The sequence below is a fragment of the Aptenodytes patagonicus genome, chromosome 11, assembly GCF_965638725.1.
Source record: "Aptenodytes patagonicus chromosome 11, bAptPat1.pri.cur, whole genome shotgun sequence".
Lineage (NCBI taxonomy): Eukaryota > Metazoa > Chordata > Aves > Sphenisciformes > Spheniscidae > Aptenodytes > Aptenodytes patagonicus.
Genome location: NC_134959.1, coordinates 19,638,934 through 19,666,410, shown reverse-complemented (window position 1 = coordinate 19,666,410; position 27,477 = coordinate 19,638,934). Strand labels below are relative to the sequence as shown.

Sequence of the window (27,477 nt, the reverse complement as noted above, 5' to 3'; positions counted from 1 at the left end):
CCCACGACTTTCGTTCTGTGCCTGGGCGCTCGTAGGCTCCGCTCCCGGTATTAGTTCTCCATCAGTCCCTGCTCTGTTTTTTAATCAAAACAGTATTTGGAATATGATTCCCGGAGATTATATTTTGAGAGATTTGCGATACATATCTTGCCGGCGTGACAGATTGCAGGGGAGTCCTGGGCGGGCGGGATAATCTGCATCTTGCTCACTTGACCTTTAATAAAAGGGGAGTAAAAGTAATAAATAAAAAATAAAAGTCTTAAGACTCCCTGGAGGTTACCTTCGTGCCTGCCTTAAAAAGACCCCAAAGCCTGCACCCGACTAATTAACCACCCCCGGGGGCTTCGCGGCTCCTTCGGGCGCTCCCGTGGAGGCCGGGGGGGAGCAGGGCCTGGGCGGCAGGGCAGAGCCGGCAGCTCGGGGGAGCTCCTGGCCGCCCCCGGACCGCGGGGGCCGTGCGGGTTTCGTCCCTCGTTGGGCAGCCCAGGGGAGCCTCTTCTAAAGCCGCCGGGCAAACGGCGCCGGAGGGAGCCGGGTCGCTGCCCTGCGCGCTGGGCGGAGGTGGCCAGGACACGGCGGGGAGCGGAGCAGGGCCCGGCCCGGCCGCTGCGGACACGCGTGGGGAAACCTGTGCTTTGTTCCCAGGGCAGATAATACCTGTCCCCTCCGGTGGGAGAGGAGGGGCGGAAGAGTCGCCTTGCGAGAACCCTTCGAAAGGGCCTAATACTCTTTATTATAAGCCCTAATCCTTCAAATCCGACTTGAAATAATGTTTATCTTTTCGCAGCTTAATTTCCCCTACTCTAAGCTGCGGGTCACTGCAACAGACTGCGGCTTCTGCGCCGCTGCTTGCCCAGGACTGCTCCGGAGCGCGGGAAAGCCCCGTGGCCGGGCGTCTGCGGCGGGGCTCCCGGCGGGCCCAGCCCCGCTCCCGGCCGGACCCTGCCCCGCTCCTGGCCGCTCCGTTACCTGCTGGCCCTTGTGTACGCTTACCACCTCCCCCCCTTTCCCGCCCTGGCCCCTGCAAAGCCCGACAAAGCTTGCCTTCTTTGACAGGTGCCCCCGGGGCTGCTCCGCTCCCCAGCCCGGGAGGGGCTGGGGCTGTAAGCGGGGTCGAAGGCGGGGGCAGCCCCCGCCACCTCTCCCCGCGTTGAGCTGCAGCTTCTACCTTCCCCTACGAGCTGCTTCTCCGGTCGCAAACCCAGAGGACTCCCATCTCTGCAGCCCCACTTGTCTTAGTAGTCTTTGGTAAACATATAGAAGTCTACTCGATATTCAAGATTGATTTCCCTGATTTATTAAGGCAGAATTCATTGGACTCTATTGACCACAAATGACTTAATGTAAATGTTGACCCCGGTGAACTTGGAAATAGGAGGTATCGGGTTGATCTATAGATGACCTCTTAATTACCACAGTTATTAATTTAAAATATTGCCACTGCTTCTAGAGACGGGAACAAAGAAACATTCTTTCCTCATCCCTGCTTGGTTTATTAGTCTGAACACAAAGTGTTTGATGACACTTTTAATTAAACAGAAATAATGCAGAGATACGGTTTCCCTTTCCCGTCTGTCCTGTAAAGTGTAGCACTGCTCTTTTCACTGACTGACGGCGGTGACCCACTAACAACGTCCTACTTCGCCGCCCGGTCGCCACCCGCTGCCCGGGGGTGCCCCGGCCGTGCCCCGGGGCGGGCGGCGGCCGGGGGCCGCTCCGCGCGGGCTGCGCCGGCTGAAGAGCTGCCGGGGTCACTGGACGGCTTCACGGCGGTCAGCTCGTCCGTGTTAATTACAGACTCTGAAAAATACTTTCGGCGGTATCTATGTACAGCGACGGGCAATAAGCAGCCCGGCATAACCTGCGCCGCTCCTCCTCCTCCCGCCTCCTCGGGACGGCGCGGAGCAACCGCGAACAAACGCACCTTCGCGGAGTAGTGCGCCGAGTGGAGGAAGCAGGTTTGGGAGGAAAAGGAAAAACAAACCACGACGTGGGGAAAAAAGAGAAAAGGTTTTGGTGGGGTTTTTTGGGGTTTGGGGTTTTTTTGGCAAAGACGTTAATGAGGGGTGTTGAACAAATGGCAAACGGGCGGCGGGGGGGGCGCCGGTCCCGCGGGCGCGGCCGCTCCGCCCGCCGCGCCCCTCGGCCCCCATGTGAGCTGCACGTTGTGCCGCGGCGGGACGTTTCCCCGGCGAGGGCAGGGAAGGCAGAGCCGCGGGTGATGCCTGCGGGGCGGGGAGGTCATCGCCGGGCAGGGGAGAGGTTTCTTTCGTTGTTTCAAGCCGAGCCTCGCTGCAGCCGGAGCCCCGTCGCCAGCGCTCAGGAAGGGGCGGGCGGCCCTGCGGGAGGGAGAAGCGGTGATGAGCGTTTCCCGGGCGGGCTCCGGTGCCTGCCGGGCCCCGCCGGCCCTCCCCGGGGCCGGCGGGTGCTGCCCCGCCCGGACGGGGGGCTCCGGGAGCAGGGCAAAGCGGTGGCTCCAGCGCTGCGCTCCCGGGCCGGAGCCGCTCCGGTGTCCCGGGGCCGGGAGGGCGGGCCTGCGCTTCGTGCGAGGTCGGCCCCGGCAGCCGGCCCGTCACCTACCTCACCTCCGCAGCACCGGCCGGAACGCCGTCCGCAGCCTGTCCAGGCAGGTCCCGCCCAGCTCAGCGCCTCCCGGGCCGCCCTTGATGCCCCGCCCGAAGCCTGCACAGACACAAGCGGCTCGCGGTGGGCCCGGCCCGGCCCCGCCGCCCTCCCCTGCCCGCTCGCCTCGAGCGGGGAAGCCTCGGCGTCCGCACCGCCGGGGGGGGGGGGGGGGGAGCACGGCCGCAGCCCGCCTGACACCTGGGCACGGCTTAACGCCACGGCCGCGCTGGGCCTGGCGCGGGGAGGGGTGTCAGCGCGAAGGCGGGCTCACGCCGCGCCCTGTGTCCCGGCCCGGCCCGCGGTCCCCCCCGTCCCCGCGGCCCCACCGCCGCGGGTACCTTCGCCCGCCGCCGTGTACTGGCACGGCTCCCCCAGGCCGCGGTGGGACGCGCAGCTCCGCGGGAGCGGCTGCAGGTTGAAAGCGGAGCTCCGGAAGGCCTTGGCGGGCAAGGGCAGCTCCCCCGCCGCGCCGCCGCCCCCCTCCGCGCCGCGGCCCTCGGGGCTGCCCCTGCGCGCCGCGCTGGCCCCGGCGGTGCGCGCCAGCGACCAGATGCGCGGCTTCTCCGCGGGCGCGTAGGGCGGCAGCGGGCCGGGCAGGGCGGCGGGGGCCTTGGCGCAGGGGAAGGCGCGGAAGGGGCCGGGCAGGCTGCAGTCGCTCCGCGGAGCCTCGGGCAGCGCAGCGCCGAGGCTGGGGGCTTCCTGCAGGGAGCTGGCCCGGCCCTTCTCCGGCTTCCCCGCCTCCTCCTCCTCCTCCTCCTCCTCCTCCTCCTCCAGGTCGTCCAGGTCGCTGAACCGCAGCTCCTTGTCCTCTTTGCAGCTCTTCTGCTCTGCTTGGACACACAGCGGGGCGGAGGGGGCGGCAGGGCGTTAGGGCGGGTGCGGGGAAGTTGGGGGGGGCCGCAGTCGGCCGCCACTTCGAGCTACTTCGAGGCGCCCGTCCTGCCTCTCCCGCCTACCTCTGCCTTCGCTCTCCGCGCCGTATTCCTCCTCTTCCCGCGGGGTTTCTTCTTTCCTCTCTTCCCCCGCTTTGTTCTTGGGAGACCAGGTCATTTTGTTTTCTTTCTTGAGCCTCCGTCTGGCGTTAGCAAACCAAGTGGACACTTGCGTCAGGGTCATTTTGGTGATGATGGCCAGCATGATTTTCTCTCCTTTGGTGGGGTAGGGGTTTTTGCGGTGCTCGTACAACCAGGTCTTGAGGGTGCTCGTCGTCTCTCGCGTTGCATTTTTGCGTCTGGCCGAACCACTGAAGTCCACCGTCCCGTACCTGCCGGGAGATGGTTAGGAGGTGGGGCGCGGCGGGAGCCCCCCCGGCCCGGCCCCGCCACAGGCCTGTCTGCCTGCCTGCCCCTGCCCGCCTGCCATCGCCGCCGAAGTTTGATCTTAGCTGACTGGTGCTCCCAGGGCGCCTCGTTTCTTTTGTACAACGTTTGTCAGGTCGGAGCCCCCCGCCCCCCGCCGTTTGATGTCGGCCGCCGCCTCGCAGGGGGATGCTAACGCTGCCGGGCGCTGATCAAAGGGGTTTTACCTGTCGTACTGGTACTGCCCCAAGGAATGATCGTAGGAGTAGTAGGCAGCGGGCTGCGCGATTCCCGAGTGCAACGTGCCGGCGCCGTCCTTGATTTCATACTGGGGGTTCTGCAAGGGAAGCGGCAGCTTTTGGCGTCGAGCAGGAGAGGAACCCCGCCGTCCCCCTGCCGCCCCGGCTCCCCGCGGCAACCAAGTCCCTTCGCCCTCCCCCGACGGGACGGCGCCGGTTCCGCGTCCTTCGGCGGCCCCCCGCCCCGACACCGATTGCTAACCACGAAGTTTGCCGCCTGTTGCACCCCCCTCCCCTCCGGTGCGCTGCCCGGGCGGGCGGGCGGGCGGGCACTCACCAGCGCGGTGTAGAGCGCGGCGGGCTCGGCGCTGTAGGGCAGGTAGTTGCCGTAGCCCTGGCCGGCGGCGTACGGGGCGCCGTACATGCCCAGCGCCGCATTGAGCTCGGCGCGGCCGGGCGCCAGCAGCCGGCTGTCGTACGGGGCGCAGCAGAGGGAGGCGGCGGCCGGCGCCGAGGAGGCATCCGGCACGGAGCGGGGGGCAGCCTCGCAGCAGGTCGTGCTGGGGCTGGCGGGCACGAAAAACTGCGGAGAGGAGAGGAGAGGAGAGAGCGGGACGGCGCCGAGTGACTGTCGAGGCAGCCCCATCGGGGCGAATTGAGAAGCGTGTGCGCGACTATGGGTGTGCGGGGCGGGGGGGGGGGGGGGAGGGGGGTGAGGAGGGGGATAGAAACCCGGGCTGAAGCAACTAATTATAGAAACCGGGAAATGAACGGAATGGGAAGCGGGAGCCCTTGGGAATGGGGCACGATTAATCAAGCAGGCAAAACTTTAAGGAAATAATTGCTCTCGAAAATGGCAAAAGATCCGTACGGCTCCTTCCTTCCCGCCCCCTCTCGGTCCGTTTGCATTGATTTAAAGGCAAGAAGTTGCGATTACAGTTAATTTGACAATAGACAAAGCAGTAAATATGTCAGCTAGCGCAATCGAAGGCATTTGATTTCAGTAAGTTCAAGGGGACGGCTAACTTCCCAAGCGAGGGAGGCACATCTTGCAGTGATTATGGTGTACAAATAATTCCACCCAAATAAATCGTGACTCGAGGTACGGTATAGAGACGACTTAGTTAATACAGGGTGCCTTGGTGTGGGTGTGGGTTGGGGGTGTCCTTCGGAAATTGCAGGGGGGGGGGAACTCCCGACAGATCCTAATAAAACACAGGAAAAGGACCGACCCGGGGAGGAAGGGTGGAGAAAACGGCACAGCCCGGTTCCGCAGAAACGCTGGTGAAATCCCGAGCCCGCCGAGCGACGGTTCCCCCTCTCCGTACACCCTCCGCGGGTGCCCGGGCGGCAGCGGCGCGGCGGGGGCAGCGCCCGGCGCAGCGCGGCCGCTCCCGGAGCAGCTCCGCGGGCTTGGAAATTGGTCGCAGCCGGGATTTATGTATTTATTTGTTTGTTGCACTTAAAACTGAACGGGGGGGGGGGGGGGGAGGAATTACCGGTTTCCTAAACGCCTTTGCTGTGCACACTGAGAGTTATTTGTTTAAGCCTAACACAACACAAACGAGACATAAACACACACGCACATTTTTTAAAAAAAGGCTCCAGATGTGCCCTTTTAAAAAAAGACTCTAAGTAAGGGAAAGGGAAGAAAAAAAGGGAGGGGGAACAAGACATCTGGACAGCAGCAGCAGAATCTGAACAAAAGTGAGTGCTGCTCACTCGCCTTACCTGTGAAGTGGTGCTGTAGGGGTATCCGAACTGAGAGAAGGACATAGTTGCTCCTTATTTTTGGACCATAGGCAATATTTTCCCCCCAAGATCGATTGTAACTAAACCCTGCTTCAAGATGCACCTTCTCACACACACATTTCCACGTATGGCTTTTTTTTTTTTTCGCTCAATTATAGATGATTGCACTTAAGAAAAGCAGCCAGACATCTGAGGCGGGGGGGGGGGGGGGTTGGTGCCTGGATTAAAAAAATAGGCTACCCCCCACTTCCCATCGCTCTTAATAAATATGTTTGTATAGAGAGAGTTTAAAAAGCCACCCCACATGTATAGAGAGTTTAAGCGCAAAGGGGCTTTTTCAAAGAGGGGGGGAAAATCACGTAGGGCATGCAAGATACGGAGCCTGCTTGTTGTATTATTTTCTGCTCTATAGGTCTTTAGCGTTCAGCGGTGGGCGAGGAGCGGGGTGACGTCACGGCCCTGCCGGCAGGAGCAGGCAGCGGCGGGCAGGAGCAGGCAGCGCCCCGCGCCCGCTCGCAGCACTTGTTCCATGTTGTTTTAATGTTGTGCTGTGATGCACGTCAAAGGCAGGGACGGGAGGTGCTTTGCGGTTGGTCTCTCCCTTTTAAACACAATCCAAAGAAAAGGGGGCAAATCACGGCATCCACCGGTGTGTCCCCCCGGCACCCGGCCAGCGTACCCCTGCAGCTGCAGGGAGGAAGGGCGGAGGGCAGGGGCCGCGGAGGCAGCGGCGGTGCGAGGGGAGCACCCGGGACAGGAGCGCGCGGGGCCCGGCCGGCGCAGCTCCCCGGCCCTTCCCGCTGCCCCCGGCTCCCACCCCCAGGGCCGGGCTCTGCTGTACAACACGGCACTGCTTTTGCAATCGAGCCGATTAGTTGTGTGTGTCCCCCCGGTTGGCTTCCCTGCCCTTCGCGGCGGCCCAGAGCCGCGGGAGCGGGGTCAGACCTCGTCCCGCACGGCGTGCTCTGCCTGCCCGGGCAGGGGCACGGCTGGGGCCGGGACAGGGAGCCGGCCGGAGGGCAGCCCGCCTCCCCGGCAGCCTGAAGCCTCCTTCCCTAATGAGTGCTGAGCGGGGCATCCATTCTTCTCGGACCCTAAATGGTCCCACCGGGGGGGGGGGGGGGGCGGAGCCGTGGCAGGTCAGTGGGGAGGTGATGGATGGCTGCCTGCAGCCAGGCCTGCCCATTACCGCTGCGGCGTAATTGCATCAATTAACAAATGGAAATGCCCTTGTTTAACCAGCGACTTACATATTGCGAATTTGCCTTTGAGGCGAGATCCCCGGGAGGTAAATGGGGATTTCCCCCCCCTGCGGCGGGGGCTGCCGCGGCGCTCCCGGGCCCGGCCGGGCGCGATATCCTGCCGGTGGCAATTAAAAAAGGAAAAAAAAAACCAAACAAACCACGGGAGAAAAAAGAAAACACCACAACTTTTGCCGGCCCGGGGCGGCCCGGCGGCACTTGTCCCGGTCAGGCCGGGGCCGTGCCCCGCGGAAGCGGGCGGGGGCGGCAGGCTGCCCCCGCGCCCGTGCTCGTCCCCGCCGGAGCAGCCCCGCTCCCCGACGGGTGGCGCTGCCGAGCCGCGAGCGATGCACGGAGGCCCGGAGCGGCCCGGAGCGGCCCGGCCCGGCCCCGGGTGCTGAGCCCCGCGGCGCGGCCGAGCGGGGGCGGCCCCTGCCCTCCCCGCGCGGGCGGCGCTCCGCCGGCAGCCAGCGGGCAGAGCCGCCGCCGGCCGCGGCTGGGGCGGTCGGTCCCCCGCTCAGCCCGGGCGGAGGGCGGCTCGCGGGTGTAGCGGCCCTTGTCGGAGCAGGGCACTCACGGGGCTCGTTCCCGGTGGCGGTCCCTCCGGCTGGGCCGGGAGCGGAGCGGGCTGTCCGCGCCGCCGGGGCAGCAGAGCGCCCGACCGCTGCCCGCGGGGCCGGGGCGAGGGGCGGAGCGCAGCGCCCGAGCCGTGCCCGCCCCGCCGGGGTGAGCGGACTGGCCCGGAGCTCGGGGTCAGGTGTGACAACCCTCTAACATCGCCCGTAGCCTGGCAAGGAGGAGCACTCCGGCGGTGTAAAACTGAGCCGTTTCAGTTGTCGTTAACGGGGGCGATAACTTAAGAAAATGCATTAAAGAACACCTTTGGGTAACATTACTGCTAATTATTTAATTGCAAGAATCCCTATGGGGAAATTATGCTAATTATAAAGTAATAAAACCACTTGTTCTAAAGCACTTAATTCAGCAAAATTTCGTCTTTTCACCAGAACGTTTCTTACGTTACTTGATGAAAGAAACGAGTAGCTGCGTGCTCATCCCGCCTGCGCTCAGAGCCCGTGGGAGTTGTCGCTGGCACTGTGTGTGCTGGCAGGTTGCATGTGGGGCTCTCGCCCTCCTCACCGATGTGATGAGCACAGCGGCCACCGAAACCGGGGCAGAGTTCACTGCGCAAAAGCACTTTTAAAACAGGCATAACACAGACCAATGCAAACATGGTGTTTGCCAGTCTTTAACGTGAAAGCGAATCTGTTACCTGTCAGGTACGTTGTAGCTGAGCCCAGCTATGAGAGATGGCCTTTTGCAACCCAGCTCTCTTTCCACTTACAGCACTCTGAGCTATGGAGATGTTTCTGTAGCACACTTTGTTCTATACATGCCCAAGAGCCACCCAGACGACCCTTTTAATTGCCCTTACAACCTGGGACATTAAGTGGTGTTCCCATTAACAAATACAAGTTCTACCTTGCTCCCCAGCTCTTCAGGAGGTCACAGACTCTGGCTCTTTGTGTTCTGAGCACTGCCACCATTCACCCTGTCAGTCCGTCACTGAGTAACTGGACTCGCCGTGTCAAAGCTGCGGAAACCTCTTTCTGTGATTTGTAAATATTGGCATAAACCTTCTGTTAACAGGTTCTTGAACTCGGCTTGGTGGAGGGCAGCTTTGGGGAAGGAGTGTGCAATTTGCCATTCTTTTCATCGCAGGGAAACAGCTTCAACAGCCAGATTTCCATTCTGCTCATACACCGCGTCTCAGAGAAGTGTAACTGAGTGGTCACTGCAGATTTTTCTCTTTCCTTTATCTAAATCTGTGTCATCTCTCTCCCCACATATGAGCGTATCATCCCACCCTCACGGCGTACACTGCCTTCACCCGGTCATCCTAGCGAGGACTGTGTGACTATAAACACGAGCAAAATTGGAAAACGATCTCTCTTGATTCACAAACTTTTGTTCTTGAAAGAGAGGAGTGTGAAGCTTAACTGTAAACACTTCTGCGAGCAGTTCCTCTTGAAGTGAGGCAGGAGTTCAAATGCAGCCTACAATGTGGTTTTTGATGCTTTAAAATCAACATCATTTGGTTTAGCTCTGATACTGCTTTGCTCGGGAGGTAATTGCAAGGAGTGAAAGTAACAGTATGTGCTTCCCACCAATGCAAATGCAGCTGCCGATAACTGTGAATGAAATAATAGGTTAATTGAGATAAGTGTTGAAGTATAATTTCTGGAAAGGAAGAATAATGTTCTAAAAGGGGTAAGAATAAAGCAGCTTCAAAAACATGTAGCAGAAATGTGGCTGAGAAGAAAGTGTCTTTATATTTTAGAATACAGGGGGATTTTTGACTGTTGCTTTTTTGTACTGAGAAAATGAAAATTCTTCAAGTCCATGCATGAATAAACAAGTACAGCTGGGCAGCCTAATACATAATTTATACTGATCAGTCACTGCAGATTTAACTGAATAAAGCCAAAATGAACACTAATTGTTTTGACAAACTAAAATAGTGTATATGATGGTTTATTGTGAAGCTTGCTGGTTACTGTCCTTATCTCAGTGGCTATTGTCAAGACTGATTTCTCCATGAAAGGCAGAAAAAGACGAAACAAATTAGGACAATATTAAGATTAATATCTTGTTGAAGATAAAGCATTTTAATTGCTTAACATAGAAGCAGAAAATAGAAGGAACTGTCTTCAGGACAGAGGGGAGAATTGGCACAGTGAAGCGTGGGACATACCCTGATTTAGGGGGTAAGGTATAATTGCTGAGATAACATGCGGTACCTTGTCAGCTGAAGGCTAAACCTGAAAGTAGATTTTTTTTTTAGATCATTTTTGTAATATGTCAGGAATAACTTTGACTGCCTTTGGACACTTGTCTTCTGAAAGGGAACATCCAAAAAGATGTCACTGGATTCCTGGAGAGTTATGTACATAGGCTAGTTAATCCAAGAAGCTGCACAATTTCTCTCTGGTTTTGGTATGTACAAAGTGAAAGAAATACATGGATGGGCCTCTACTTTGCTCCACTTGGCTCCCATCATCACTTTTATCGTCACTCCCATCATCACCGTGTTTGCTGTGATTAAGTTTTAGGATATGGCTGGAAAATCAACAGTTGGGCTTGAGTGTTCCTGGAGTTGGAGGGAGGATGGTTGGACCTGGGACTTTGGACCATTCTGTGCCAGGAGGCGGCCAAGCAGGTGGAAGCTGGATGTGGATCTTCCCCATGGTCCTGGGTGGGATTTTACCTTGGATCTGGGGCCATCACTAAACCCGGCTTCTGAAACTGTACTTGGCTAATGAGGAAATACTTCTTTTGTAAGTGCGCTCTGCATCAGGGTAATCCAACACTTCTGTACCAGCTTTCTTAGGGTTATCTGCAGATTATTCTATAAAGTGTGAGTTCATCCGGTGAAGATATGTCTACACACAACTCGTGACAACTTCACCTCCGAGGACTTGTTTGTGCTTTGCTGAGATGTGGGCTAACTTATGGTGGGAGGGTCTGGGCAGTGTCACAGATCTCATTCAGGCTGACCCCTGTGTGGGTTCAGTTTCCAGTAAAATCAATAGAAATAATTTTGAATAATTTTTTTTTTTTGACAAAGCGATTGCTCTTCTGACACAGCTTGAGCAGGATATTGGGCTCACCAGGTGCCATTAACCACCAAGCTGTGTCTGTGCTTTCATGGCCTTTGTATCAGCTGATGTGCAGTTGGTGTGAAGGAGTCATTTGGCTGCCAAGCTGAAGGTTTTTAATTTCGTATCACCTTAGGTATAGTTTGTCATTTTTGTTCTGTGGCAGTGAATGACAGTTTTATTCCGTTACCTAGTCTGCTTGCTATAATTTCCAGGATCTAGTTTTTAATTAGCATGCTGGTTACATGCAACAGTGCCTTATTTTCCAAGAGTTATCACCACTTTATGTGCACTATTAAACATGGATATCAGAACTGCTTCCTTATTTACTTTCATTTGTAATTTACAAAAACCCAGTTGTGTTTGTTGTACATTGGAAACACAGAGAGCTTATAGCTTATTCCAAAACCAGAAAATACTTAACCCAAGACAGTTAGTCCCAGCCCCATTAAATCAGTTGGCCTTGAGCCTCTTCATTAGTTAATGTCTGAGTAAAGAAGGGACTCAGCTTGACTCCCCCTCCAAATCCTGTCTGAATTAACTCCATTTTGCATTTGTAGAAACGACTGCAGAACAGGACCCGCTGGGTAGTTCTCTGAGGACCCTTCTGCTGGTCTCCTTCAGGTAATTCAGGTTTTCCTCTGATCTTTCCTTCCACCGGTATTTCAGGCAGTACCGAGTGCTGGGGGGGCATCGGGAAAGAGCTGCCACCGCCATGGGCCATCTGCAGCCCACTACTCTGGGGAAGCTGGGACCACTTGTGATTTCACACACAAGCAGCACTAATCTACAATAAATCTTATAAAATCAATAAAAATATGGAAAGTATATAATTTTTAAAGAAAAAACACATGAGACATGGCCATTAAGGGCACAGCCATTCTAATACCTGTGTCTGGTTGAAACTGCAATTAAAAACATTCCAATAATAAATCTACTTTCAGTCTCGTTTAATGCTTTTAACTTTCTTGAAAGTTCAAGCTGGTATCCCAAAAATGTGCCAGGACTTTCACAATATATTTTATAGACTCATAAATAAATATGGCAATTAATCTAAGCTATATTTCTTTCATATTTGATGACAATTTATTATGACACTCACTCATTCAGTGCACAAAAACTCTAATGCACTTAAAATCGGATTTCAAACCAAACGTTTTATGGGAAAATATAGTATTGATCATCCATTTAAAGATATCATGTGATGATTCATAACCTGCTATAAAAAGGATCTTATGAGGACATTCAGAATGAGTTTTGTGGACCATTCTCGCCACAAAATCCAACGTACGAGATCTATAGTTCTCAGTGATGTTTTATATTTCTGTTTGGAATTTTCACCTATAATGTTATTGTGGTTTATGATGGATAGCAGCTTTAAAATAAAACATTTTGCATATCTAAACTAAAATTAAATAAACGGAGACTAATTTGTTAAACATATACTAGCACTTTTTGTCCATTTACACAAATTCATGCACAAAATTTGTTCCTTTCAAGGATACTTTCCACAATTTTGGATATGTTAATTGGGCGGTTTGTGCAATACACACCTGCTACTGTGTCCTTTAATAAAACGTGACCCAGGAGTCATACAGCTTCACATACTGCTCATTGCTGGTTTTGTGATACATCCTCCGCCGCGTGCTGCTTGGGAAGCTGCAGCAGCTTGTGCTTTGACATGCCAGCAGCAGTAATCTGCAGTCTGCTGTCCTGGTCACGTGGTGCATCACTGGAAATGCTTTCAAAGCTGAAAAACTCTAGAAGATACATCCCGAAAATGCATGCTCCTGGGATAGTTTATTTGTACTTGAGATCGGGTGCAGAAGGAAGGGGATTGCAGCACGTTGTACGCTGCATACGGGTTCACGTCCAGGCTGCACAGGACGGGCTTCTCCAGTCCTTCACCATCAGCCTGCAGGCACTTTTCAGTGGAAATGCTGCTTTGGTTTCCCCTGCATGTCGATCAGCTCTCAGAGCCCGGTTGGGGCTGCTGCTCAGCCACGCTGGCGATGAGCATGATATCCGTGCAGAGGGAGGTGAGGAGGAGGATAGAAATGAGAAATGTCTTTTTCCGCCTTTGTAAATAGTGTCTGCATTTGCGGACTTGACTGGTCCCTTCTTCCTCCCGACTCTGCCTGCCCTCTGCCTGCCTGCTGCCTTGCTCAATTCCTGCGAGGGCCCGTGGCATGAGCAGAGCAGCCCCTGGCTGCGTCCCAGCCAGCAAGGCCCCCCAGCCTCCAGCCCTACCTGGGACCGACGTCCTGCAAGTGCCTGGGGTTTTGCAGCAGTTGAAAATAGCTGAGTTCTCATCTCATTCTCTGAGATTCTTAATATAATGATGTTTTCCTGTTCGAACAGCCCATAGTCATTGCCAGCCTAATTATTTTCTGGGTCTTTCCTTAATGCCATAGGCTTTGAGTGGTGACACCAATGCTTGGAGACACAGCAGAAGGAAATAAGTAGTGAAGGCTAAAGCACTTGGTTAAAGAAGAGTCTCATTTATAAATCAATTTTGATAACATATTTAAAAGCTCTCACATTTGCCTTTAATGTGTTTCCATTTCCCCCTTGGCCATTAATATTTAAAATATTTTTCTTTACTGATCTTTTTTCTATTGTGTCCTTTCTAACTTTCCTTTGTCTCTTTAATCTGCAAACAGTGAGTTTTTGAGAAATGCATAGTCAATGAGAAATCCAGATAATTTGATACAGGAAAAACCTTCAATCCCATGAAAGAAATTTCAGAGGAGTTGAGTAATTGTTTAAAAGTTATTCCAAACAGTTTAACTCATAAAAGGGTATATGTTTTCATTGATGGACTTTCAAAATGAGGAGGCCCCCTTATTTCTACTAATAAGTAATAATCAGCAATGAACTTTAAAAAAAAAAACCCAAATCTGTGGAAAACATTTTTCAGCAAGCCTGTCATGGAGGTGGCTTCATTCCACGGGTTATTTAAGGGCATGAGATTTGCTGAAAGTCAATTGAATTTGCATGCCAGGGGCCTACTTTATTTTTGAAAATGGGTTCCTTGGTTGTACACACCTCTTAGGTGGAGATCATCTCTTCAAATGTGCTGGTAAAGAAAAACAAAAAGGAGAGGACCTAGGGAGGAGGGTCAGTTACTGGTCTCCTAAGTGGGGTTGAGTAAAAACCTCAGACATACGCTTTGGAGGATTCATCACATTTTATAAATAATGTTAAAATGCAGCTATGATATGGGTGATTGCAGCCACAGGTGGGTCTAGGAGCCAGCCCCGCTCCCTGTCACTTCATTTGGAGATTGCCCACTGGTGAGAGCAATTGCAGCTCCATTTAAGGATAAGGGAAGAACTGCTCCTGTAAGGCCTCAGTTAAGTGGATTTGTTACACCTGGAGCAGGAGGAAGGCGTGGGGCTGGTTGGAGGCAGGAGCATGAGCCACGTGGCCGCAGGACCAGGACTGCCTGAGGTGGGTAAGAAATGTGGTGGTGTCCCCACTGTGCTTGTGTCTTCTAGCTGCACTTGCGCTGGGTCTGGGGGAGCGCCCTGGGAGAGGCAGTGCTTGCCAAGGGTCTTCCTGGGTGGTGGGGAGATGGATGGGCAAATGGGCTGCAAAGAGGCAAGGTGTTTTCCTGAGGTTGCAGAATAGCTCAGTAGCAGAGGCAGGAGTGACCTTCCTCCTTGGTCAAGGCACACAGCAGTGTGTAATGAGTAGCATATCATCTTGGAGGAGATACAGGAGCTAAATTTAACGTGCTGTAAATTCTTTAGAGACGATGGGGAGAAAATAATTCATTTATATATCATGGGGAGGCTCTATGGACAACAAAATGACATGCTTTATTGTGGAACAGAATAATGACTGCTCATCAGAGCCACTAGAAAGGATTTTAAACACTTAACAATATCAGTTTGATATTTTTTTTTATTATAACTTTATTATTTTAGTCATTAATTTACTGTGTCGGAAAAGTTTATCCTCTTCTTAGCTTGTGCTGGGTTTTATGTTTTTTATATATATATATACACACATTATTCTCAGTCCATTATTCAGCTATGAATTCTTCATGATTTGTAAATGGGTGAATATGCAAAGAATATGAAAATGTAACAAAGATGGAATGGGGATCTGCAAAGTTTATTATTTTCAAGGAAGAGTTTAATGTGAAGATGTTGTTGTCTGATGTTTTAATATCTATCAGGGAAGTGCTATAGCTACCATGGCTATTTTGTATACTTTTGTCTTAAAATCTTTGTAAAATATGTACTGGTTTTTGGGTGGATGGGTTTAGCACCAGAGATCTGTACTGGTGGTAGCAGTGGAGGAGACATTTGTATATATTTCACTGGCTGTTGTTGAGAGCAAAAGATGAGTTAGTTGTAACAACTACTGATTCAGCGAGTGGTGGGTCTGCCCGCGTGCTCTGCTGGGGGTGGTGGGGTGACCCTGGGAGGTGCTGGTTCTCTGAAGTTTCAATTGCACATAACAGCACAGGCTCCCACAAGGCTGAATGATGGTCAAAGGCTTGTTTCTCTGCTTGGTTTTTTCCTCATGCATCAACTCCCAGTGCCTCTTTGATTATGCAGAGCTAGAAAAAGCCTGAGTAAATACGCAGCGGGCAGTCAGCAGCATTGGAATAGCCTCGCTGCGAGGTCCTCGCCTTACTTGCTTATACTCCTCATCAATTTCTGTGTAGTTTTACTCCGTAAAATTAGTCAATAAAAATGTTGCCCCATAGATTGCTTTACCTATACTCTTCTGTTGACCCTAAATATTTATTCAACCTCCTTCCATTGCTTGTAGCCTGACTGTTATGGGGTTTCGTTGTGGAAATAACTGATTGCCTCCCTTGTGTGCTGTGCTAGGGAGGGAATGAGCAGACAGGGCTGCACACTGGTCTCTGAGGGGCCTTGAGCATCATGGCTGTGGGCCCAGGTGGGAAACAGCCTCATTAAATCTGCCCCCACAGCCCTGGCCAGGCGGCTCCTGCTCACAACCAACTTGTGTGCGGGGGGTGTGTGTGGCCCTCCCTGGAGGAGGGTCACCAGTCTGGGGGCTCTCCAGCTCAGGGCTGGGTAGCACCATGACTGCAGTGGCCACCCTCTGTCACCTCTATGCCTTTGGTTTGGTCATGTGTGCCAAATAAGCCCTGGGCAGTAGCAAGCTAAGTTCATATCATGGTACATGTTCAATGTTGTTTTATTTAATAAATATTAAATTAATTCCCTTATGAATGGCTAAATACCACATACAGACTGTATGCAGTCAGTCTCTCTAGTATTAATAGATACGATATCTGCAGGAGCAGTATCCAAAACTGGTGAAAACCATATTGTTTGTAGACGTAGTGAGTGAACCCCACAGGGAATGGTTCAAACTGGTGTGGGAAGAACGTCCTTACTGTGCCAAAGGATGGTATTTTTTTTTTTTTAAAGATAGCATCAGTTTAGTCTGCTCTTGTACTCCTTTTGTGCTGTTAATTTGCCCCTTATTTGTTCTTCCAGCCTAATCTGTGTGGTATAGTGATGAAGCAGAGCTGTATTATTGGAGCTTAGAGAATGAGAGGCAGCAGTGAGGGTTATCTGGTGGATCTTTGATATCAAAGAAATGCAGAAAATACAAAACCCAGTATCCTTCATAAGCCAGATTCGGTCATTAATGCACAGCGTTACACTAATGTGTTGCTAAAGCCCCAGTAGTGGAAATCTCTCTGCTGTGTTGCTGTTGAAGGCCATGTGATCCAGCGTGGTGAGTAGCCAAGGCCCAGGGCAGCGTGCCATCTCATAACAGCAGAGCCGACTGCGGTTTGCATCAACGAGAGACGTTGTTAGGTCAATTTAAAACTGGAGTCTTAAAGTCAGTGTAATTATGCAAATGTTGCCCTTGCTATTAGCACTTTTGCCCTGATAGCTTTAGCGTATATGTTACAAATGAAGTTACTGTCACATTTCATTATGCTGTTTACTGACCCATTGCTTTGGAGGAGCTGTTCCTGTTCTTGGGTATCGTCTGTTCCTGCCACCACGGTGTGCGTGCTCTCCCACAGACTGAGTGACACAGCCCAGCAGAGACCCATCTCTGCTGGTGCTTGATGTGATGACTTTGAAGAGTCCTGTTAGTGTTCAATACAAGTTGTGACTGCCCCAAAACATTTTTCTTTCTCCTCTCCTGAGTGTTTTCCCTGCAAATGTTACCTGTTCTCGCTGAATTCCAGTCAGCCTAGTTTCTTTTCAGAGCCTTCAAAAAAGGCCTTGGTACGTTAATTATTAAACCAGAAAACAAGTAGTGTTTTGGGAAAGGTAGAGGGAAGCAGAGCAGGTGACTGAGATTCATTGGTTTAGCATTAGCCTAAAACTGCTTCTGTTAATTGAGAGCTTTACCATTAACTCAGTGGTGGAGTGTGTGGCTATTAAACAGAGCTGGTAAAATCCCCTGCGTTTTCATGCAGTGCAGGGGAATAGCCCTCTCAGAAAGACCAACAAAAGAAAGGCCCAAACTTCAGTCTTGCTTTATGAGAATTTTTAATATCTAAAAAAAAAAAAAAAGCTTGACAGCAAAAATCACTTGCAAAATCTATGTGTATTTTGAGGTTATGCAAAACAGATTATGATTTTTCTTATTTTTTAGACCAAGAAAATAAAATCTGGGAGCTCTTCTTATTAGATGCCCTTCTTAGTCCTGCAAGCTTCTCCCTGCCCTCCGTGATAGCCACAGACACTGGGTTTGAGGCATGCCACAGGGGGAGCAGGGTTTCCAGCTCCCTGCAATGAGACATTAAACTTCCTTGGAGAAGGCTCAGGCTCAAGTTTTGCTGGTTTAGGGATTTTTCTAGAGAGCCTTTCCCAGGATAGGTGATAGTAAATCTTTAAAAAGTGAGTGCGCGGAGAGGCTGGCTTCTGCCTTCCTGGGGCAAACCGCTCATTGCTCCCTATGTGGGTCTGAGTGATGTGCTGCTCACAGCAAGCCACTTTCCTCTGGTTTGGGCTTTTGCTCTTCTTCTCAGCTTACTTATGGAATTGAACCTCTCAGAGGCTTTCTGCTGTCATTGGTAGTGTTGTAAGAAGGGTCAAGCTTCAAGTCTCATTCATAAACGAGTTTGGCACAGCAGAATCTGTCCAGGACTGCAGTGCCTTCACTGGGGCTGTCTCTAGATGTTTTTTCCCCTTAAAGAGATCCTGGTTCAACTAAGGCAATTTTCTTTTTAAACTCTTGTAACCCTCTCTGTGTGTACTCAGCATCAGCCTGACTTGGGTTCGCTTGCTATCAGACTTTAACAAGAGCTAATCAGTTTAAATGTGTGTGTGGTTAGGTTTTGCATCAGTTCAATGAGGTCAATTTAAAATTGATTTCCTAAAGCTATTGCAGGGTTTCCTGTATTGACAGGTCAAAGAATTATTGAACACCAACTTAGTAACAATCCTGTTTGCATCGCAGCATCTTTATCACTGTGTTCAGTGCCTCAGCATTTCAGGAGCCCTGGTTTGAGTCTGTAAATCAGAAGGGAGAAATGAACAGAAGTGGAGTGTGATGTGTGTAACAGTCCCTTTCATGAATCCGGGCCATTGTTGAAAGCACATCAAGCTGTTGGTAGATAAATATTTTTCTGGAGTCAAGAACAGAGAAGCATGTGACATTTCAATTACCACTGTTCATATTTAAATGTAAATAAGTGGCTTCTTTGCTCTATAATTCAACAAACCTTATAATTACGATCTTATGATATTTTCATAGCACTTGCAGCAACATATGGCACTTCAATAAGCAAACAAGGCAAGAAATGGAATTAAGAATTTCTGTGATGTTTGTTTGTGTATTTGTGGCTCTGTTATAACCCCTTTGTTTTAAATACCTCATTTCTTAATTTAGCAGTTTCTATAATTGGAATGAATTTACATGGAACAAAACTGAGCCTTGTGGTTAGGTTACTGCTTATGTCCTTAATCTGATGTAGGAGTTTTCTGCTGGAAAAAAAAACCCCAACTCGAAGTAGCTCAATAGCAGTAAAAAGTATTGCCAAAGCTAAATGATCATTAAGGACTGCATGGGTCAGTGCCTTATTAGTGTAAAATATTTTAGCTCCTGCAAATCCTTCTGTTCAGAGCACCATGCTGATAGAGTTTCAGACTACAATCTGTGCGAAGGCTATAAAACATTGATTTGGCTTGTAATGTTTCTTGATATCTATGACTCAATTCACAAGACCTGTGCAATATCAAGGCTTGAACTGGAGGGAACGCTCAGGCCCTGACCTGATTCAGTAAAATGCCTCTTAACTGAATTTTAATAATAATACACAGTAAGGCACATAGCAGCACCTGGGCTTACCGATCAATATGGCAAGTGTAGCAATATTTTGTACCAAAAGATTTTGTTTATAATCTCCCTCCCCATCCTTTGATCCCCATTCTGCTTTATGTACAAGTTATTGTTTTCAATATGCTAAAATATAGAGAAGGGAAATGAAGCTGGAAACTCCTTAGGCAACAACTGTGTTGCAGTGCGTGTCTGTACAGCACCATCCTGTTCTCTGCTGGCATCCCAGGGAGGCACCATCGGATTCGCTGTAGATAACCATTGCTTGGAATTGTCTTGGAGTTTGTGCTGAATTTATTGCCTGCATTGCTGTACGTGGCCCTCGCTTTAGTGGCGGAATGCCAGAGCCAGCTGGAATGCAGCAGAAAATGAGGTGGCACTGAAAAAACATCCTCCAGTCTGTGGGGGTGGTTGGTGCTGTTTGGCAAGGGAAAAACAGCAGTAAGGGCTTGCTCTGTACTAGATTGTCTGTAGTGGATCTTAGGAGAAGGAAAAAAAAAAAAGGGTGTTAGCTTTTGCAGCAGCAGAGCTGTAGGAAAGCTGTCCTGCTACAACACTGCCCGCCCTCACATCATGCGTTTTCTTTAAATGCTGCTGGGTGATATTGCACAACAGCGAGGTTGGAGGTGTGTGCGCTCCCTTAGCGAGTGATGGTCACTAGAGTGTGGTTTCAGGCTTCTGTCATCTCTGAGGAGGCCACAGAAGTACTTCCAGAGCTTTCGGGGCTTCTTAACTCTTATGCCCAATTGGGTTTCTGATGAGCAAAGAAATGGTAATACAACTGAGTTGCAATTAAATAAATAAAAAGACAGGGAGGAAATCAAACTGTAACTTAAAAGGGAGTGCAACTACAATGAGGCTTATATCACACAGTGTAAATGATTGGGATGGTATAATAAAATATTCACAGAGCCTCTTGAAGTACGTGTTCTATAATATACATTTCAAAATAGCGTTGGGTGTTATTGGCTGAAAGCAATTTATCATTCACAGTGAATTTTAGATGTAGCTAGGCTCTTGCACTGAGCTAATGCTCAGTTTATTCCTTCTTTACTCTGTATTTTGTAATATCCTCCAGAATTAAATCAACATTGCTATTTGAAACTTAGAAGCCAATTCATGTCCGCGTGGCTCTTAATTTTTTGTGAGGGATGAGGGCTGAGGCTTTGAATGGGTCATTCCCTGCAAAGCACAGAACTGTTATTCTGAAGCACTGGCTCAAGGAAGCTGGCTTTGCAGTTGCTGCTGTTTGTGTCAAGGCAAGTGTTGTACACAATATATGAAGTGTAGCGTAAATAATTTAACTAGCCTTTGAACATGGAAATAGCAACATGATAAAGTAGCAAAACATAACGGGTTTCCAGCCAAACACATCACTGACTAGTTAGCCTAGCTAAAACAAACGGATTTTTTTCTCAAGTGAAACTGATTTAAATGCAAGGAAAAGGCTGCAGAAAGCCATGTTTGCAGATTAACAGCACCCTGGTAATTTGCAGCTGCAATAACTTCCCCACTGGCAGCTGAGCTGGGAGTGTGCACTTGGGAAAGAAGGAAGGTGAAAGCGGGTGCAGTTGCGTGCATGATGAGGGAGATTTACTGGCATCTGTGGCAAAGTCCCTGTTTGGCCGAGGGGTGACGTTTCAGCACCGCGATGGCGCAAGTCCAGGGCCTTGGAAGATCCCAGGTCAGACTTTCAGCTGGAATCATCCCACTGACCTTGAGGCACTCCAGATCTGCTCATTCACCTGCAAAATTTAAGGATAATATTTTTTCCCCAAACATACAGAAATAATTTTATATCCCTGCTAAGTGATACTGCTCCAGATGAATGAGTTGTGTTTGTGCTGCAGCCTTTCTGGAGTCTATACCTCCATTTCCAATAGCACATAGAAAGTAAAATTTTAAAAGCCACTGTGTTGTCACACCAAGGATTTTCTTAAATGAAAATCTAATTTCTGAATAAGCCTGCAGGACTGACACTTGTGTGTTTGCGCCCGCCTGAGTGGGGAGGCTGATAGCAGCGTGCACGCAGAAATGCTAAGCTCCTTTTCTGATCCAGAAAGACAAGGAGCAGCCCTTGCAGTGTGGTGCTCTATTGAATCTCTCTTGGTTGAATTGTTGCAAGCGTGTGTTGTGTATTATCCTAAAAAAGCCTTAGGCACAAGATTATCTCTTCTTGCACATCTTATTTTAGGCATCTGCAGTAGTGTGTACAGAAGGCAAATTTACTGTTGGTACTATCAATAAAACATAGTTTGTCTGTTAAATTAGTAATCGTGAAAAAAGCTCCCAAGGTTTTTATCCCCCCCCCTTTTTTTTTAATTATTATAAAGCCAGTTTTAAATCTTGCCGTAGGTGGAAATGTGCCTTCCTAAGACTGCCGATGCTTAAGGATCTGCAGGGTACCTGGGGGGCCTTATTGTTGGCCAACGGTGTCAAGGGAGGTCTAAACTAAAATCTAATAATGATTAAGTTAAATGGCTTCAAGTACTATTTTGGGCTTGTTCAATCACAGATGCCCTTCCTGCGGGGGCAGTTTTCAGCCAGCTGAGGAGCGGTGAGTGGGGGGGGTCAGGAGGCACAAAGGTGGGAAGTGATGATGTTTTCATCTGTATTTCTGTTCGCTGTTGTGATGACGGAACTGGGAGCAGCCTTCTGCTATGCTGGCTTATGCAGTTCTGTGATTAAGGCTGAAACTCCTTTATTATAAAGCTTATTTTCAATGTGATTCCTTCTCTCTTTCTCTGGAAGGAAAAAATAAAGTAATAATATCCTTCCTTTTGAAGCAGTATCTTCTGGGACATTGGGTAAAAATTGGGGAGAGTTTTAAAAATGATGATACTTTTAAATATGTTGGCTGTGACTTTTCTTTTTGAAATTTATTTTAATACTTTTGGGCTTATTTTTAACTCCTGGAAAGCTTTGGCCTAGAAACTTGATTTGTTTTGTTTGGCTGGGCTTACTGAGAATAAGGATGTCTGGGTGTATTTTGAAGGGAAACATGAGGATTAAAGACCTGTTTTGGTGTGTAAAAATTGTTTATAATCAAAATGGTTAGAAATGGAAATAGAGCTGTTTCTGGCTCAGTTTGCTGGAGCCAAATAAGCTGAGGGAGAAGGAATTGTGCAGGAGAGGCACCTGGGAAGGAAAATGAGGCATGGAAGGGCTGTAGAGGAGGTGGTTCAGGAATGGCATCATTGAAACGTGGACCTTGGGAAGCTGTAAGGCTGGTATGTCACACTCCTTCATGTATGCGCTGTTTGATTACATCTTCATAGTTAAAACTACTGGATATGAAGCACAGCAGAAATGAACAGTACAACAGTATGTAGGCATAAACCAAGAGATGGCACCGAGGTTTGCTCATCTCACACCATTGTACCTCAGGCCTGGTTCAACAACGAGGGTCTTGGAATCCCATTGCAGTCATTGACCTCCTGGGACTGCGTTAAAGCTCTGTAGCAGAGCTTTATTTATTTGCCAGCAAAGATGTGCAGAAATATTAGTGCTCTGTTTTAATACAAACTCAGCTGTTTGCTGATCAGCAGTGACTATTTAAATTGACCAGTCTACCTCACCCTGGCTGGAGATCAAGGGATCAGCACTTAATTTCATTCCTTGAATAAAGATTTTATATATGTATATATATCTCTCTCCACATGGAAATATCAGAACATGAAAGGTTAAATCAATATGGAGTTTTACATTGCTTAAAGGGCATTTGCATCAAAGCAGCCACGAATGCAATTCACTTGTTTAATGAATTTTTTATGCTTATTTAATGAATTTCACAAAGGTTTGGTGTTTTTCATAAAATGGATAAGGACTTCCAGTTTTATGAAATAATAAAAATGGGACTGAAGTTATGAAATGAGCAATCTCATTAGTTAGGCATGATATATTCATATGAAAGTGTACATGTTTCTGAATTATTGCAAGCAGCTCTATTGCTCAAACTGTAACTCGTTATAATAGTATTGCAAATATGCCTTTAGTTAAGATATCAGGAAGTGACAGAAAGAAATTAGATTTTGATTGCTAATAATTTAATTAATACTGTATTTAGCATAGTATGGATGCATTCTTTCTTTAGAAAGTGTATGCTTGTATTCTTCACTGGTAGAAAGCTAGTGAAATGCAGTACTATTCCTAGCCCCCCTGTTGCTAGAAATCTAGCTTAATTTTGTGTTTGCAGAGCTTTAACCTCAGTTTTATTATCCTGATGAACAGAGGAAAATATTATGATGGTCTGCCGGTAGTAAGAACGTGCCTTATTTTGCACCTTGGTGCTTCTGTAATTTAATGTACTTTTAGAATTGCGTCATCTTGTGAAAAAGTTCTCCCAACTTGATGACGCTTCAGGAGTGAGAGGAGATGTGTGACCATCTCTTACTTAAATAACTTGTCTGGGTGACTATACACTGCAGTGTTGCTTGCTGGTGGGATGTTGTGCTCCTCTTCAGCAGGAGCAGCAGCAAGGCTGCTACTTGCCTCCTGTTTGGAAAGGACAGATGGATGTAGTCATCCTGTCTTATTAAATTGTGTGTTTGAAAGCTGCTGTCCTGATTTCGAGCACGTGGCATTACCTCTGAGTTCAGTGTGGTTGCTCATGGGCACCAAACTACAAGCTTGGACCAAGGTGTTGCTATGTGCCGACTGATTCCTGTTGACTTCTGTGTTTCCAGGCTCCCTGGCTGGCTGGGTCCCACCACATCAGTTAGGAGATGTACCTCAGTTCCGTTCACCAGCCTGGGTATTTTCATTGTGCTAGGGTTACGTGTGATACCCAAGTGCATTTCCTTCATCCCTTCCCTTCCCCTCTTGATCTATTACAGCCAAACCTTTCCCTTTCCTTTCCGACACTTTGGAATGACTTCTGAGTGCCCTTTCCAAAACAGCTTTTACAACATGCCATGACCAGAGCATTATAACTACACTCAGTGGAGCAGCTCCAAGTGGAGTAAAGGAATCCCACTGCCCAGCCCTGCTGGTTTACAGCCCTCGTGCTCTGCCAATGCAGCGGGCAAAAATATTGCAGTAATAAGAGATAAAGTGGGACTTTCAAAATTAATGATCTTGCCTTATTAGACATACACTGTGCTATACTCATAAGTAATCTTGTCAAATATATGCATTAAGACACAACAAGGCAGGGCAACATGGTAGGATAATGGTCCATCATCAGCGGTCATTAGAGGAAAAGGAGAAATGAAAGGCCTTTTCACCCATGAAGTGTCGTTATCCCACTCTTTGGCATGCTTTGAAGCCTTCTTGTGATTGTGCAATTAGCTAAATAAGATACTTAAAGTATCTTAAAGGAAAAAAAAAGCAGCATTTACATCTGCTGCTCTATCACCTCCCGCAGGGTATAAGCATGCAGGTGGAGCTGGTGCTGTGCTGCAGTGGAGCGGGGCGTTGGGCAGAGCAGCTCCAGCCTGCCTGGCCCTGGCAGCGGTGCTGGAGAGGGGGGTGCCTCCTCTGTTAAAGCCCCTGCTGAGCATCGCAGGTCCCCAGACCACTTGCTCTTGGAAGCTTGTGCTGCTGTATCTGTGCTACTGGGATGACTTGTCTGGGCTGGATTCGGGACGATTTTGCACAATGCAGTTTTTGCCTCTGTTATGCCTCAGGCACGTAAATATTGGTATATTTATTCTTAGAAATCAAATTCAACATAAGTCTTTTGCACCTTTAAGACTTTAAAGAACGTGTTGGGGCTCTGTGTGCTCACACACCGATAACATCACTCCATGGAGGGGGGTACATGTAATCCAACATCTTCCAGCTGGGGAGGCTGCTGGGACACCCACAGCATGGAGGGTCCTGTCCCCTCCCTTTCCCGGGCTGGGCCCTCTTCTCTCTTCACAGACTCTGTGTCCTTGCAAACTAGAGAAGAAACAGTGTTTTGCTCCTGAAGATAGAAGCATTTTATTAAAGCAGCAGAAGTGTGGTAGGGTTAGGTGATTTTTTTCCCTGTATGGCGCAGCAAATCTGTCCTTGAGCCAGGCTTGGTACTGAGAACTTCTGAGGCCACAGCAGCGGCTTGACCAATGCTCTGGATTTGGTGAGGCTCAGGAACCCTCCTGGAGCTCAGCCAGCCTAATTACAGTGCACCTATTGTGGGCTACAGTACCTGAGAGTTTCATAGCGTTGCATCAGATTTAATAACTAGCTGGTGTTTAATTTGTGGTGTGAAATAACATCTCTTATTATATCTAACATAAATATTTACTTGAGAGATTCGACTAAAAAAAACATTTACTTGCCTTCAAAGCCTATCAATTTCTCATCTGTGGCTGACAAAGAAAGCTTTGAGTGCTTAAATTCATTTCTAGAAATTAAATTACAATTTTCAACACTAAAGCTTCTGTGATTCCAGACACTTTTCCTTTCCTTTTATTGTGTTTGACAGCAACTAGACTCTCAAGGTAAGTGGTGGAGTGTAGTCCTATGTAAATGTAAAGCATAAAATGAAAACTGGGGGGAAGAAAAACATTTAAGGTAGGAAATTAGAACAGTTATTGAGTTCCACACTATGGTTAATGAGTGTGCAGAAAGAAAACATCTTCTTGGCCTAGTGAGCTGGAGCATTACAACTGTTGCAACACTTCTTCTGTTTTTAGAAGGAAATAAGTAATAACCCTGACACATGGGAAGTCTTCAGTTTGCATTTTTTAATGCCTCAGGGAAGTGCAGTGTTTCTGGTTTAGAATCTGTTAAAATTTTCTTTAAAAGGCAGGTTTTGTTCTGAAACCAAAACAGAAATTAATGTATTAAGCATATCTGTAGGTCAGGAGTGTATGTGAGAGGGCTTGGCTGCTTCGCCAGGACATGGCTTTTTCAGAATTGCTTAACTGAGGTTATAGGCTAGGGAGGGAGGACTGAAAATTACTGTCCCTTACTGAAATAGATTCAGTGTATTTGGGATTTATGCTGTGCTGCCCTGGGTATAATTAAAAGTAGGCTGTAATCACGCAGAAGCGGAGGGGGGCTGCGCACAGGTTCTCAGTTTTGGGGTGCTTTGCCATCCTGCGGGGGAGGGGAGGCTGGGATGGTGCTGCCCAGGTGAACCCTCTCACTGTTCACTTATTGCAGCCAGAGGTCATGTTACCCCTCTGGGAGCTGAGGAGGAAAAGACACGTCTAAAGCTTGTTGGGGACGTGCTGTAGCATCCCCTTGAAAGTCCCTTTTTTCTACATTGTTGGTAAGCTTATACTGTCCTCACTGTTATACTTTAACTGGTCTTTTCCCATGTGTGGTTGGTAGTAAAATATCTGGGCTAAATTGTCCTATGTTGTACTGAGTCTGGAGATAAATTGTGATTCAGTTTTTAAGGTATGTGGCACAATGTTGTGCAGTTGAAAGATATCAGAAATTGCTATGAATACATCCCTGTGGTTACAGCCAAGGTACAGGGCCATTTGGCCTGAATTAATAAATGTTGCTTCTCCCTTGGGCTAATTAGCTGGTTTGGAGTATCCTGCTAACACAGCTATGCAGCTTCTAGTATCTTACAGAACTTCTTACGAGGTACCGTACCTAGTTTTGCATGCTGCTGCATCGTGCAGTTTAGGAATACTCTTGCACGCTTCACGTGCTATTTAAAAATCCCTTTCATGCAAAGATTGAAGTATTTTCATCTCCTGATGCAGTTGCTGAGTAAGCTGTTGAAAGGTGTGAGCAAGTTGATCAATATTTTATCTTTTCCAGGCTAATAAGTTCATTATTATTGACACAGCGTGGCTGGCTTCCTTCAGTCTGACAAATAACATCCCAAACAAAAGTAACTGGGTTTTTTTTTTTAGTGATGCCTTCATTGGGAAATATCTCAAGGCCAGGCTGGGGTTTATGGTCGAAGCTGGAGAGGGGATGTTTAAACTCTACTAGGTATAAATAATGTGGGACAGGGCAAGTCCCTCAGTCTGGTCCCTCTCCTGGGCTGGGAGGAGCCAGGTCGTGAGCACGGAGGGCTCGTGTCCTGGGGAGTGATTCCGGAGCGTGCCTGGGCTTGTTTGCCCCTCTTCTCTCTTTTGGCCAGAAATTTCACTCCGGTCCTGAAGCTAAAGGGTTGACTGACACTGTAACGTTCTGCAAAACAGCCAGCTTGTGCCCAGCCGGTATTGAACCCCCATCCCCTCCTTCCACAACCTGCTCTGGCAAAGCTTTCTGCTCGGAGCTGGAGCAGCAAGGCTTTGTTTTTTGCTGCCCTGAATGGCTGGGAGCAATTGCATTTGTGCCCTGCCCCTTGCTACCTCTCAAATTTAAAAGCTGCTCTGAAGTTTGTATTACCTTTTTTGTTTCCCAGAGATGTGGAGCTTAAAATTAAACGGTTCAAATCTGGATCAAGATTAAATAATTTGGGTCAGGG

At 49.0% G+C, this 27,477-nt stretch overlaps 1 protein-coding gene across 1 annotated transcript; it reads right to left on the bottom strand.

The window, feature by feature from the left end:
• Positions 1-1,698: 1,698 nt before the first annotated feature.
• On the bottom strand, positions 1,699-5,938 carry IRX6 (iroquois homeobox 6). Its single transcript, XM_076348909.1, has 7 exons — positions 5,894-5,938; positions 4,500-4,745; positions 4,151-4,260; positions 3,582-3,889; positions 2,964-3,452; positions 2,586-2,682; positions 1,699-2,339 (listed from the first exon to the last, which is right to left on the bottom strand). Exons 1-7 carry the CDS (start codon positions 5,936-5,938, stop codon positions 2,057-2,059), a joined length of 1,578 nt encoding a protein of 525 aa, XP_076205024.1. The 3' UTR covers positions 1,699-2,056.
• Positions 5,939-27,477: the final 21,539 nt, after the last annotated feature.